At 35.1% G+C, this 14,572-nt stretch overlaps 2 protein-coding genes across 2 annotated transcripts; both read right to left on the bottom strand.

Moving 5' to 3' along the window:
• Positions 1 to 623: 623 nt before the first annotated feature.
• LOC132185856 (methyl-CpG-binding domain-containing protein 2-like) lies at positions 624 to 7,290 on the bottom strand (the record flags this gene model as incomplete). The annotated part of the gene is given in 4 exon segments (XM_059599656.1): positions 624 to 778; positions 1,124 to 1,177; positions 2,109 to 2,738; positions 7,155 to 7,290. Coding segments are annotated over 3 exon segments (820 nt in total), but the record flags the coding sequence as incomplete, so codon positions are not given.
• A 6,556-nt stretch (positions 7,291 to 13,846) lies between these two features.
• Positions 13,847 to 14,366, bottom strand: LOC132184957 (mitochondrial import receptor subunit TOM7-1). Its single transcript, XM_059598755.1, has one exon. The coding sequence runs from the start codon at positions 14,306 to 14,308 to the stop codon at positions 14,084 to 14,086; it is 225 nt and encodes a 74-aa protein (XP_059454738.1). The 5' UTR covers positions 14,309 to 14,366; the 3' UTR covers positions 13,847 to 14,083.
• Positions 14,367 to 14,572: the final 206 nt, after the last annotated feature.

The raw sequence follows: 14,572 nt of genomic DNA, 5'->3' as shown, positions 1-14,572 counted from the left end.
ACATCTAAGCCAATGAACTCTAGCTCAAATGGCATCTTCTTATATAGTAAGAACAAGGTGGAGGGTGAAATTGTGAGCTCAAAACTTAAAAGATGTGGGTAACTAACAAATAACAAGCGAAAAAAGAAGAAGAGTACCCCATCTAAACCTACCGGCTTCTTGCCCATTTAACATTCATCTCACAGAACCTTCATGAAGAAGTTTCCAACTTTTGTAGGCAGGAACCCCTGAAAACATCTTTCTACTGTTGTGGTTTTGACATCGGAAGATAATCATTTCAGAATGTTGACATACCTTATTCAGGAGAATCCCATCATAAAGACTAGAACAACCATACGAGGATAAATTACATTAATTAGTAAATAGCGATTCATAAACAAACCAGAATAAAAAGCTTCAGAGTTTTTGTAACAAGGGTACTCTGTGTACAAAGATAGTTTCGAGAGTGGCAATTAATAAAACCCTCAAATATAAATGCAAGAGACTGCCCCCACGAGATTGAATGGCATTAAGCCACAACTTAAAACAGATGGGACTTTCTCTTCTTGAACTAAATGCAGAGTTGATTATAAAAAGTGGCTTTTCAATTTGTTTTTGAAAAGTAGGTAGCTTCTTCTGCATACCTTCACCAGGTTCGAGAGGTCTAGTGTCAAGTGAAGTTGTCAGAAGAGGAGTACGCTTTCTCACATAATCTTTCTGCAAGGGCTTTGGAATTTGAAATGAGAATTGGGAGAGAGTTACTCCATCTCTCATGTACTCTGGATGTTCAAGCAAGTACCTGCAAAATCAAAAGCCCCACAAAAGGCTGTAAAGGAAATGGGGAAAAACATTGGGTTTGTTTGACAAAACCTTTTAGGGGGTGCTTTTTTGTTTTTTGGTTGTAATGTGACATAAATGTGAAAATAATTTATTGTATTTTGTGAGTATGTTGCATTTTGAATTGTTTGTGAATGCTTTTGCTTTTCTGCTAAAAAGCAAAAGGCTACCCCTAAAAGTGTTGCCAAATGAGCCCATTATACTTGTGAAACTTTGACCACCCACGAGCTATTTAGTTCTTCATTTACGCATATATCTACAAGAGCAATGCAACAGGGGAAAACTTGAATAGGTGGTACCAACATACTTTTGGATCTCCACAATTGAGCGTAGTCTCTTGCCTGATGGTGCTTCATAATATCTGTATAAAATAGACAGAGCAAATTAGAACGAAGTTGATCATTGAGTCTAACATTTCCCTAAAACTTCAAACTCAAAAATAAATAAATAGAAAGAAAACAAAATAAAATTTGAAAGCAGAAGCCAAAGCTACAATTAGGTCCAATGATAAACCTCATGTATCAAACAGGAGAGCAGCAGCAGAGGCAGCTCATCCAGTTTTCATCTATAAGAGACCCAAAGATCCCCATATAAACACTCAGAAATGGGAGTGAAAATATACTAGCACATAATGATGAAACCATCAGAAGCAATCAGAAGACTTTGTATACAGTAAACATCACATGACTCGTACCAACTTCGTGAAGCGTCAAGAGATTACTGTAAAAGCAATCACAGTGTACTCCAGCTCTGACAATCAGATATTACATTTACTCACAGATATGGAGCACGTAGCCACATACCTAGTAACAACTATAAACCTAACACATCCAAGGGAGCACTAGCAAACAGCAATTCAAAAGGGGTCTGCTAACCTCCAGCTACTTCAAGGATAATGAATGATACATGTGCTTGAGTGAGTTTAAATGTGTGGGTTGGGTATTGAGGGGAGGGGGGAGGGAGGGGGTGCAGAAGAGAAGGGGAGATCTCTTCAGCTTAGAGAAAGTGTCCTAGAACAGTATAGTGAGGCATGAGAAGAACCCTTCAGGGAAAATTTGCTTATGAGTCATTGCAGAGAATTCATTCAGATTTTCTCCTCATAATTCTACAACAACATCTAAATTTCTTTGAGCCTTGATATAACCCCAGCAGGAATGCAGACTTTTTGAAGTTAAGGTCAAAAAATGAAATTCCAAACAAAAGGTGAGACAAGTAAATACAAGATAGAAATCATGCAAAGGATTAAATTACCTACACATAACAGACGTAATCAAATAGGAAGGAACACATACATGTCCGCAAACTTGGTGCTTCCTTCACCTCTGATTCGTAGAAGCCGTTGCCACCCAGGAGGAGGCTGCGCAATATTAGGCTTATCAATTGCCCAGAGCCTGCTGCCATCTTGAGAAATGTCCGCCGGATCGTCACACGATATATCAGGCCGCCACTCACGAGCTGTTTCACAGTAAAAAGGCTGTTCCAGAATATGTTCCCGTATTTCTTCATATTTTTCTTTTGTTGGGATGAGCCTCCATTTAAAACATTTGGCACACTGGACAGTGAAAGCCCCAACAGATGGCAAAACTCTAGAAGATGAATTTCGAGCCAAGTATCTTCGGAATGTTGGAGGCTGGGACTGAATAGGGTCGGGAACAGGTTCAATTGCACCTGTACCATTAGCTGAAGGGTCATAAAGCACCAACTGCTTTGAGGCATTCTCATTAGATTGGTCATCTTCATCCTCTGTCTCAAGAGAACCATCCTCTGAAGAAGAGGATGAAGAAGAAGAGACGTCTATGGGTTCCTGATGAGTGCTATCTTGGAGAGATAGGAAACTCGAACCAGAGAAATCATTTTCTTCCTTTCTGACCCTAGGGGATAAATTTTCAGGGGATGGCCGCATCTGACAAGATCCCAAAACCCTGTTACAGAAAGCACCACCGAACAAAGCATATACAAAACTCAATAGAAGACCTCTTCACCAATTACGTGTGCAAATATATCATCATGTTTATCTGAACCATTCCATATCCATTATTTTTAAATTTCATTTAAAAAACACAAGCCAAACATAAACAACATGCATGCTACAACGACATAAGAATCACTACCACCAACACAACTCATTCACACACAAAATTAAAACCAAACAAATTTATCTCTTTGCACACATCTAGTGACACTGATTTGATTGCTACAACTTGAGCAATACTCCACATAAAAGCAGTTATCATCCTATACTAAGTTCTGTAAATGAAAGAAAATAATTAAAACACTTCAAAAAAAAAAAAAAAAGAAGAAGAAAAATTATACTCTACCACCCCAAACTGTTATTCCATTTGTAACCCTCCCACCAAACTATCAATTGACTCGATTAGCACGTCAATTTAAAATAATTCTTGCAATATGCCCCCAATGTCTAAATCAGCCACTAAATGCAACAGAAATTGCTAACCCCGTTGTTTGGCACAACCAAGCTTGCAAAATGACCAAATTACCCACGGTGGGATTGCAGGTTTTGTTGAAACACCTAATCCCAATCCCAATCCAAATCTCTCTTTTCAACCACAGGGCTGGACACCAACTCCCTTGGAGTTGGAAAGAGGTCTTCCGGAATCTGCTTCTGCCGAAGTAGGAAGAGTCAGAAAACCTTCGATCCCGTCTGACTCTACCTCCAAAATGTCAAGAGTCGGAGTTGGAGTTGGGCAAAAGTGTTGGAAATGGTCTCCTGAACAAGAGCACAGATATGTTCCTCAACAAAGAACAAATCTTCTCTTCATCTTCGAATGAACAACAGATATGTTCTTCGTCTTCGACCAAAAAGATGAATGAAGAACAGATCTTAAGTATGAAGATTGGAGAAGAGCTTCAAACAGACCTAAGAGAAGAAAAAGAAATTGAGTGAAGAGAAAAACTACAGGGTAAGGCAGTTGCTCCAGTGCAGAGAGCTATTGAGAAAGAAAAATGAGTGATAAGGCTAGGGAAATAAGAATGTAAGCTCGCCTAAAACGACACTTTTAAGTATATTGAAAAGTCAGGTTGGGTCAGGTCGGAATAGGAAATGCTGCCATATTCCAATTCCAACTCTGATTTTCGTGAAAATATTAAAATCATCTCAAAATCTGACTGAGAACCATCGGAAGCGGACCTGTGCGGGTCAAAACAGGGTCAGATTTTGAAAAATCAGTTTTTTACCCACCCCTATTCAACCTCGCACCCTGACCTACAATCCTAAACAGATATGGCAGCACCGCCACTGAACAAGCACTCTGTCATGAGTCAACTAGCAACCCCTACACAACCATGGCCAAAACTTCAACCACAAGCAAGCAAGAATTGAAGTAAAAACAAGAGAAAGTGAAAAAAGCAAACTCCCGCCTATGATTACAAAAACCAAACAAACCTTTAGATCAGTTTCTCACATTAATTGCAGAACCCAAAAATTAGCTTGAATCTAACCCTTCAAATTAGCCTCTCAAAGCACTCCAAAATACACAAACAAACAAACCCAAAATTTTCATCAATCCAAACCTTCAAATCAATCCTTCCAAACAAATTCAAAAACCCAAAAATTCACCTCCAATCCCAAAACCTCTTCAAAGTGCATGGCTTGAACCCTATCCATGCCCAACAACCTCCTCAGGGGCGGATCCACGTTCAACAAATTTTTTTTCATCCCCTGTTATTAGGGCTTAGAAAAAAAATACTTGTTATTTCAGTAAGGATTGTCCCCCCAAAATTTAGATATCCGTCCCCCCTAAAATATATTTTCTTCCATTTTGATGTATTAGTTTTTTTCTCACGTCCCCTCTCTATCTCTGAGCACTTGCAGCCCTATGCAATTAGAGCACTTACAAACCTACACTACGTCAATAGCAGTAATATCATCATCAATTAACAATATTTCATCATCAGCCATTGTACTCTCTCACTCATGTCTTTCAATTAATGTTACAAAAAAAAAAAGCAGTTATGAGAGAGGATTTTAAATGAATGATAGGTTAGGCAGGCAATATTTTATATTTTATACCTTAAATTCTAAAAGTTACTTCTTCAAATATAAGGAATTAATTTCATTTCTTAAGTTATGGTCTAAAGAAAAACAAAATATAATGAGTGTTGTAATTTGACTTCCCTACCTTCAACACAGGTGAGGTAGGAGTTGTACATAAAACAAATGTCGTTACACTTTGTTTACAAGAAATAACACTACAAACTTGAATTTAAACATTTAAATTTAAATGTAGATGATATGATCATCATCTATACGTGGAGTAGCTTTATCCTTATTTGATGGTTGATTCACATTTGAATTCGTTTAGTTTGTTTTGGTTGAGATGGAATATCCCTCAGAGTTTGGTAAATTAATTTGTAATAAGATTGTATCTAATTTAATTCCTTACCATTTTTTCTTCTTCTAAAGACTATAACAAATACATGCGTTGTTGCCTACCAACAGAAAATTCTTTTTTTTGGTCATTGAAAATCATCCAAACTTAATTCCTTACCCACTTTTTTTTTTCTCCTTCTAAGAACATAAACAACTGAGTTGTGTTGACAATAAACACAGTCCCATAAAAGCTAAACTACTCTTGTTGGTCAAATGGCTCAGAAGTTCAACCCCTCATTATCATCACCGCTCGCGTCCATGTCGTCCACCCAGATAATTAATCCTAGTTCCACCCCTAAACCTCCTCCATAGCCGCAAATTCACTCAGCACCTGCTGCTGCCACGCCTGTGTGAAGCTCGATTCCTTTGGCATGCCAATGACTGCCGCATGATGCTTGTAAGCCATCAGTCCGAGTCCAAGAAAATGCCACCAGAGTAGCTCAAGGAGCTGTGGAGAGATTGGTCATACTTGAAGTCATATAGTATTGGATGTTAAGGGGAACTTTGCATTTTCTAGGTATTGGTTTAACAATATTAGGGTTGAGTATGAATGAGAGGCTGATGATGAGGTTGTGGATTATCTGGGTACATAATGCAATGTTTGTTTCATATGGCCCAAGTAATTGTGGAGTATAAGAAGCAACACAAGGCACATTTGGTGGGATTGGAGGTAAGTTCGAGCTGGGAAAATACAAGCGGACATTGGTGGAATTAAATGCTTTGTTCTTTAACACACTTTACTATTGGGTTGTTGTCTTTAATTTTAATATTTCTAGCTTTCAAGCTTTTCTAAATTTCTTCTCTTTTTTTACTTGGACGTTTCTCTTGTATACATCCTGTGTATTTATGTTGCACCTTTGTGCTTTTTAATAATACTTGCGATTACTTATAAAAAAAAAAAAAAAAATGCTAACTTTGTTATTATTATTATTATTATTATTATTTGAAATAGTGACACATTTCATGAGGCTTGTCAAGAGTGATTCGGTCATTTCATACTTTTTAGGGGTGCTACAAACATTTCAGAAGGATTAACAAAGGTACTTCAGACATTTTGTGAGGTTTATAGGGGCAAAATTCGGTCATCTCCTAAGGCTTCTCGGGGATAACTTGATCATCTCATAAGCTTGATTGGTCCAGGTAGCATGTGCCACTCACCTATTGCAATTGTCATCGCAGTTAACAAATGATTTAGACGGCGGGGTGGGTGCATTGCAATAATTCTTTCAAATTGGAGCATCAATTGAGTTAATTGATAGTTTCACGCGGGATTGCAAATGAGGTGATAGTTTGGGTGGTAAGGTGAAGTTTTCCCATAAAGAAAAAAATATCAACAAAAATATCAAGATTTAAAAGATCTTCTGTGGAAATGAATCAAGCTAGAACAGATATATTTCAACTACAGTAAATTCATTTCTAATCACCAACCAACCAACCAAAGTATATATTAATCAAGAGAGAAGAAAAGAATTTCAGAAAACCACTGGAAAATGGAAACCAACAGAAGGGGGAGAAAAAAGAACAGAAAAAGAAAAAGAAATCGATTGCATCAAACCACATTTTCCTTCCCTTACAATGGGATTTTCAGACTACGAAACAGAGGCTACCAAATACAGAAAAAGAGAAAGAAATCGATTGCATCAAACCACATTTCCCTTTCCCTACAATGGGATTTTAAGACAAAGAAACAGAGCCTACCAAATCTCCAAACGGACAAAACTCGCTCTTTCAGATCAAAATGACCAAAAGAAAACATACCCACAAACACAAACACGATACTTGTGCGTTAAGAATCATTAAAGATCTCTTTGCTTGCCGAGGAAACGAGATAAAATAGACAGAACAGAGCAGACAAACCAAAAATCCGATCTACCACTCCAAACACAAACCCAGAAACAAAACAACCAAGTACACAAGAAAACAAACAGAGACAGAGAGAGGGTGTTACAGAGAATCAGAGCCGTTGAGGACGATGAAATGCGCAGATCGTAGGGTCAGCGTTGGGATTTGGTGATGAAATTCTCTGCCGGGCTTCTTCTGTCCCAGAAGGATTGATGCTTACAAACACGGTTGCCAAATATGGGAGTATTTGTCTCTTTTTTTTTATGTTTTTTTTTTAATCTTCGTATATTACGATTTTGCCACTACATTTTTTGGTCATAAATTCGTATAATAAGTTCAACTTGAAACGTGTCTCTATGTAATAAATGTCTTCATGCTGTTAGAGTTGAGTTGACTCGGTTGAGTTATTGTGTTGCCTAATTTTGCCCAATTGCTTTTGAGTCCTGCTATGCAGCCGCGATATTTGGCAGCTTAGTGTTGGACATATATTAAAAAAAATATTAATTAAATTTTTATGAGTTAATATTTAGTTTTTAATGCCTTAAAATTTATTTTTTGATTTAAAACTAAAACTTAGAAGTGGAAGATTAACTTTGTAGGGATGGTATCACCTAAAAGGGATTCGATCATCCTAAATTTGATGCTAATACCTCAAATTTGGTGCTAATACCTCAAATTTAGATTCCCCTTTAATATCTCTCTTCAATTTAAAAAAAAAAAAAAAAAAAAAAAAAGAAGAAAGAGTAAAATGTCTAGCTTGGCGGCCGGAGATCTCTATTCATTGCTTTTATATTGGGATTATTGGAAGAGTAATTTCACATTTTACACTCATTTATCATTCTCATGTCATATCATATCGACCATATTGAATTATTGATGTGTTTTAAATGATTTATATATTTTTTTTTCTTAAATTGTTGACATTATTAGCAATTATTTTTGCTAAAGAGATGGGTGGAATAAGGTGGAGATGAAATGAGATGCGTAACAGGTGAAGCATGCTTTACGAAAGGATGGACAAAATTGGTGTCACACTGTCACTATGGCCAATTAATTGGCGATGCTCGAATTGTGCTGCAATCTCTTTTATATTGAAGGGCCTTTCATGTTCGACGAGAAACGAATGAAGCAGCTCATAAGCTAGCAAAAAATACACTATTAGCTATGAAAGAAGTGATTCATATAAAAAAAGCTCCTTAATGTGCTTTTGATACTGTAATGATTGAACGCAATGTTCAAAATGTTTATCAATGAGAAATGGAATGATTGAATCGTTTTAGTCGACCGTTTGATACTCTAAAAATAAAATTGTGTGTGCTATAATGTGTTTTTTGCTCTACTTTTTTTTAGTAGAGTTACGTTTTTGGGATCACGTGAAATTTAGATATATTTTTTTACAGTTCAAATTAAATCTTACAGATCTAATGATTTATACATGATAGAGTAATGTGGTTTTTAAACTTATAATTAAATTTAGGATGATCATTATTAAATTTTGATCTATTGCTGATTTTAAATATCACATCACATTTTAGAGGATAAAAACAAAACTTTAATCCTCCTTTTAGTATTATTATGTAATATGACATTTTTGATTAATGGAACTGTCTCTTTCGCGACCATGTTTGCACTGTTTTAATGACATTTTTTTGTTTCGTCTGATGAAGAATTTAAATTTCATGTGATTACTATAAGTCGGCTGTTTTGGTGCTATTTCATTATTAAAAAAGAAAAAGAAATTAAAGAAATCAAAAAAGTTGAACTAAATTCACTCATCTTTAATTGGCAACACTAAATATAAAGAGATACACTACTTTCTTCTTCTTTTTTTTCTTTTTTTTTCTTTATGCTTGTGACTTTTCATTAAAAAAAAAAAAATTAAAGAACTTCAAAGAGGTGAACTAAAAGTTCACACTACATATGAAGAGACATGCTACTTCTTTCTTTGTGACTTTTCATAAAAAGGACTATTAAAGAAATTCAAAGAGGAGCCAAATCCAATTAAAAAAAACCATATTGGAAGAGATTTGTTGTTATTCTCTCTCTTTGGGGTGGTTTTGGCCACCCTGGGGGTGGTTCAACCAACCCCAAACCGCGCCACCCACTTTCTATTTTTTATTTTTTATTTTCTAGTTTTCTAATTTTTTAATAATTTTAAATTTAAATTTTTTATTTTTAATTAGTATATGAACATGTGTCAATTTTTTAATAGTATTAACGTGACTTTTCGTCAAATTTTGAACGAAATTTAGGCGGAGGTACCATTTCCCTTTTTTGTCATTATTGGGGGTACCGCCTGTGATACAAAATGAAACCGAATGGGTAAAAAATAAAGTTGTTAAACCACAGGGGGCAACAAAGTACTTAACCCTATAAAAAATTGATTGAAGAAATCCAAAGAGATGAGCTAAAAGTCGAATTAATATGGATTAATTATTGTAGATTACAATTCCTAAAAGTCCACTCATATTTAAATCACAACACCAAATATGAAGAGATTTACTGCAATTCCCTCTCTCTATGACTTTTCATAAAATAAATAAATAAAAGAGGTTAGCCAAATTTAATCGTATTTAATTAGCAACAATGTAATAACTCATGGGAAGAGGAGAAGGATCTTCTCAATTTTAAATAAAATGGAGTCAGTTAGTGTTTTTAAGAGGGATAAAATTTGTCTAAAAAATTAAAATAACCATTTCACCCTTCTTGAAGACGCTAACCGGATCAGGATCCTCTCCTACTCCGAAGGAAGAGAATTGGAGTATATCCATTAGTGATATTCCCCCTTTCTTCATGGTTTTTCCATCTTTCTCTCTATTTTTTCTTCTAAAATCTCAATATTTTATTGAAATCCTTTTTTAATTTCATGGTTTCCCTTTACCTAAATCTTCTTGTTCACAGTCCAATCCTTCACTTTCGGGATCAATCATTCCATATCTTAGATCAGTCAATACTCTCTAATTACAAAAAATGCACTCATATTCAAAGACTTGCATTAGTTTTTTTTTTTTTTTTTAATTATTATTATCATGAATTATTGGTTTCTTTATGTATTTCTTGCTGCCAATTGATCATATGTTAGGAAAACTATATGATCCAAATATCCTCGTCACTCTCGATTACTCTAGTTGCTCTTTTTTGTCTCCACGTGCACAATTTCTGTAAAACAGCATTTTATAGGTAGAATTATGAGTCAACAAGACAACAACTTAGTAAGTAAACATTAATAATGAAAACCACCAAGGGTGGTAGTTCAATGGTCTCAAGAGAATTCTTATACGGTTGGGTATGCACTAGGGCTTGGGTTCGACTCTCACAATGAGAATCCATTAGCCTATTAGTGTTAGTCATTTTGAGTCTCAATGATGTCCGGGTAAGGCGGGTGTTAAGCTATGGCTTGGTCGGTCTTAAGGGAGTACCTGCGGTTCCCATCCTTTATAGGCCTCTCCTAAGCGGCGCCCCGTGGGTTGGTGCTACTATGGTCACGCCTAAGTAGGATAACTACAATTGGCCTCTCCCTCCAACATTTTTTATTAGGAGAAAAAAAAATAACATTAATAATGAAAAAGTTATGATATTAGTCCTAGTTAAAACATGAATACTTTATTTCTTACAACGTTTATTTTGTAAAACATTCATTTTATAAACTATCTTTCACAATTATGCTTAGATAATTCCTTTTGCAAACATTTGAAAACTCAATTTCTAATCCTTTTTGTACACTACATTTTTAAATTAATCTTGGGAAAACTACCTTTTGTAAAACCTTTCCAAAACTAACTTTCATAAACTATTCATAGAAAACTATCTTTGCTATTTCTCATACTAAAAAACTTTTACTTCTTTCTCTGCTAGCTCAATTTCCTCCTCATTGTGCTTCTATAAAGTCTTTAAACATAATTCATTCGAACGGGCATTTTGTGACTGCCTCGGTTAAATGAAAACTCTGCCTTGAATACTTATGCGTAAAAATTACTTCACCAAATTCTCTTTCTTCATACCACATAATCATAACCAACCGAACATACATCCCAAAAAAAATCAACTACGCTACCAAAAATTCCTCCTTTGAAACAAACCGTAAACTTCCTTCTACTCACTTTTCTCCAAACGACAACTCTAACAACAATCTTAACGTACAACACAATCTCCAATGAATCAACACAAACATTTAACCAACAAAACACAATAACAACTCTAGATAAGTATTGAAAATCGTATAGAAGTTTACTTCTTTGAGCTTCTCTTCAAGCTCTTTCTCCTTCTCAAGCATTTCTCTCTCTTTCCCCTTGATTTCTCTCCCCCCTTTCTCTCTCTCTCAAAGGCACTCTCTCAACCTCTGCCTTCCTGGGATGAAGAAGGCAAAAAATGAACTTTTCCCCTTGTTTTAATGTTTAAAACACTTGGTTCCATGCATATTTTATGATCTCATTTGAACGAGATTTTGTCTCGTTCAATCAAAGATCGTGTTAGCCCACATTTATTACACACAATATCTTTACAGTGTCTTTTCTTCTGGTGTTTGGGTAGGGTTGAACCCTTTGCCTGTTTATTCATCTTGATGTTTAAACCGCTTTTTGCGGCCCTTACTAAAATGATCAAATCATTTTATGACCCATTTCTTATAGTTACCTTGTATTGTTTGCTGCACTGTAATTTTCATTTTGGAGCTAATATGGGGGAGTCCAATTTTTTTTTTTTTTCAGTGTTTTAATTATGTAACCCTTTCCTTATTTGATTATAAAAAAAAATAAAAAAAATAAAAAAAATAAAAAAAATTTCTCATATGGGAGTTGATCTTCACCTACTTCTTCACCTATGGGAGTTGATCTTCAACTGTCATATGGGAGTTGATCTTCAACTGTCTCAATGATTTAGACAGTTGATCTTCACCTACTTCTCATGTACAAGTTGACAATTGTAGATTTTTGTTCAAATGTGACATATGACATGTTTGAATGAGATCATTGTTGATTCAATCCCGACCTTCCATTTTTTCCACATGCGAATGTCATTAACACAAGGAGATTCCACGTTTTAAACTTAGATTAGCCTATTTTTTAGATGAGATGAATGACTGAAATTTATGAATTTAAGAATTTCAAATTTAAAGGAAATTCTAGGGGATCTCGATCCTTTTTAACTCCACCAAAATATACTTTTAATTAATTATTTTATTTACCTTATTCCTAATTTATAGTTTCTTTTAGCACTTAATTCTGTCCGGTAAATATTTCATTTGTAAATATTTTTAAAATTGTAAATTTCTCCTATAAAATATGTATATGGATAGAAACTAAACTAGGTATTATTTAATCAATATTTAAATATAAAAAATGCCTCCCTTATATTTATTGCCTAAAGCTTCAAAACTTATCAAGCCGGCCTATTTCTCTCGTTTCTTATAGAATTGCATTTTCTTCAATGCTCTCTATGTTCTCTAACCCATCAAATGGAGGGACAGCCGAGGCATGTTTAATTACCAGGTTCAAACGTTGCAAAGATACCATTTTTTTTATAAAAAATAAATTATGATAAGATGGTGAAAAAGACATGAGAAAACGTTTATAACTTGAATGATACCTCCTGTGTGTAAATTACCAAGAAAAAACCCCTGTAAAAAAATAAATTGTAAATAATGCCTCCAGTAAAAAATTAACATAAGTTCTCTCAGAATAATCCAGTCTCCACCGCTTACTTTTTCACAAGAAATTTCTACTGCCTTTTTTTTCTCAGTAACACCATATTCTGCATATTCTGCAGATGCTAATTTAATATGCTCTGAGAATGAAATCAACTTTAAACATAAATTCAAAAGTTGATGCTTTACTTTCTCAGACATCAAAGAGAGAATTATTGTAGTCAGCATTGTTTATCGGTCTTCAGAAACTGAAATAGCCTACGATGGAAAAGTTTCATATTTCCAGTTTTTCTCAAGAACCAACCATAGGCATAAAGTTAAAAAAAAAAAAAAAAATCAGATAATAATAATAATAAACAGGATCAGTTCTTATTTTCTTTTCGTTTCTTTAGCTTGGCAGGCAGAGGACTTTGCACAAACCCACTAGGAAAGTAATTAAGAAAAGCTAGCAAATAACAAAAGGCTGAAAGATTATCTCACCAAAATTATAGCTGAGTATCAATGCTTTATTGACTATTCTACACATAGGTAAGGAAAATAAACTGTGACAGATAAAAATTCTTTCATATTTCAGTTCTTTGTGAACAGAATCCTTCACTCTCTTAAGTCTAATTCTTTCATATTACCAGATTAGGAAACACAACTCCATTCTTGAGAATCAAATAATTTATTAACAGAAAGAAAATGAAATAAGCCAAAAACTGCAGTGCTAATTCATTTCCACTCACCGGGAGGCAAATTCTTTAAATTCCTAGAAGAACTCCCCCCACCAACAGTGAATCCCCATAGCTAATTTCCTAAGATTACTCCAGAACCAAACAGAGGCTAGCAGTGATTCTACCTCCATAAGAAAACAATAGCTAGATCTTTCCGTATGGTGATTCTTCAACTTCAACTTCAGAATTAGCAAGCCATATATAAGAAGAGAAGAAGATAATCACATAAATCCAAACTCAAATAAATATCGATTATCGCAGAAAGCATCATCACAAACCCCTCAATCAGGCTATGGTTGAAATATCAGACCGTACAGGACAAACACGACTCCAACCACAGAAAGTAAAAGAAAAAAAGCAACAAAACAAAATTTTAATCATATTAGGTTATTTTATCGCATAAATTATAAACAAAATCAAGAATTAGAATTTAGATTCAGATAGTAAGGCAATATCAAAATGCATTAAAATAAAGATTCAATATTCAAAACTAACTTCTTCTTATTTCCTATTCCCTAGATTTTCTCGGCATCCAAACATTACATAAACATACAGAAACCCCATCAACATAACATAAAACCCAAACTCAAATCACGTAGATTCGACAAATAGGCACCGACCCATGAAAGAGGAGCCCGAATCCTGATCTGGGTATTGCAGAAAATAGAGGAACAAAGATCAGACCGGGCTGAGAAGCTGGGAGATGTGGGGCTTGGGCTCGGAGTTCATGCCGATAATGATGACCAAAGGAATGAATCCGTAGTGGGTGATGACCTTGGCCTTCTTCACGGTCCAGGTGCTCCACTCCTTGAAGCTCTGTGCCAGGGATTTCTCCTCCTGCGAGCCCTTGGAACCCTTGCCGCTCGCCTTGCCCTTGCTCTTCAGTGAAACCCTAGACGCCATTAGAATTTTTTCTTCTCAGTTTCAATCTTGCCGGGTGGTATTTGTTATGGCAGAAACCTAAAACCCTATTAGAGATTTATTACGGGTCATTGGATCTCACTAAACGTACCCGTTGGATCTAACCAGGACAGTCACAGCCGTAGATCTTAATTATTTTAATAAAAAATGGGGTCCACCAAAGGGAAAAATCTACTCCATTCATTTTTTTCTTTTTTGAGAAAGATATATAAATATCATCCTAGTGTAAGTTTAGTCCATACATTT

Source organism: Corylus avellana, chromosome ca6, assembly GCF_901000735.1.
Source record: "Corylus avellana chromosome ca6, CavTom2PMs-1.0".
Classification (NCBI taxonomy): domain Eukaryota; kingdom Viridiplantae; phylum Streptophyta; class Magnoliopsida; order Fagales; family Betulaceae; genus Corylus; species Corylus avellana.
This window is presented reverse-complemented; position numbering and strand designations above follow the sequence as displayed.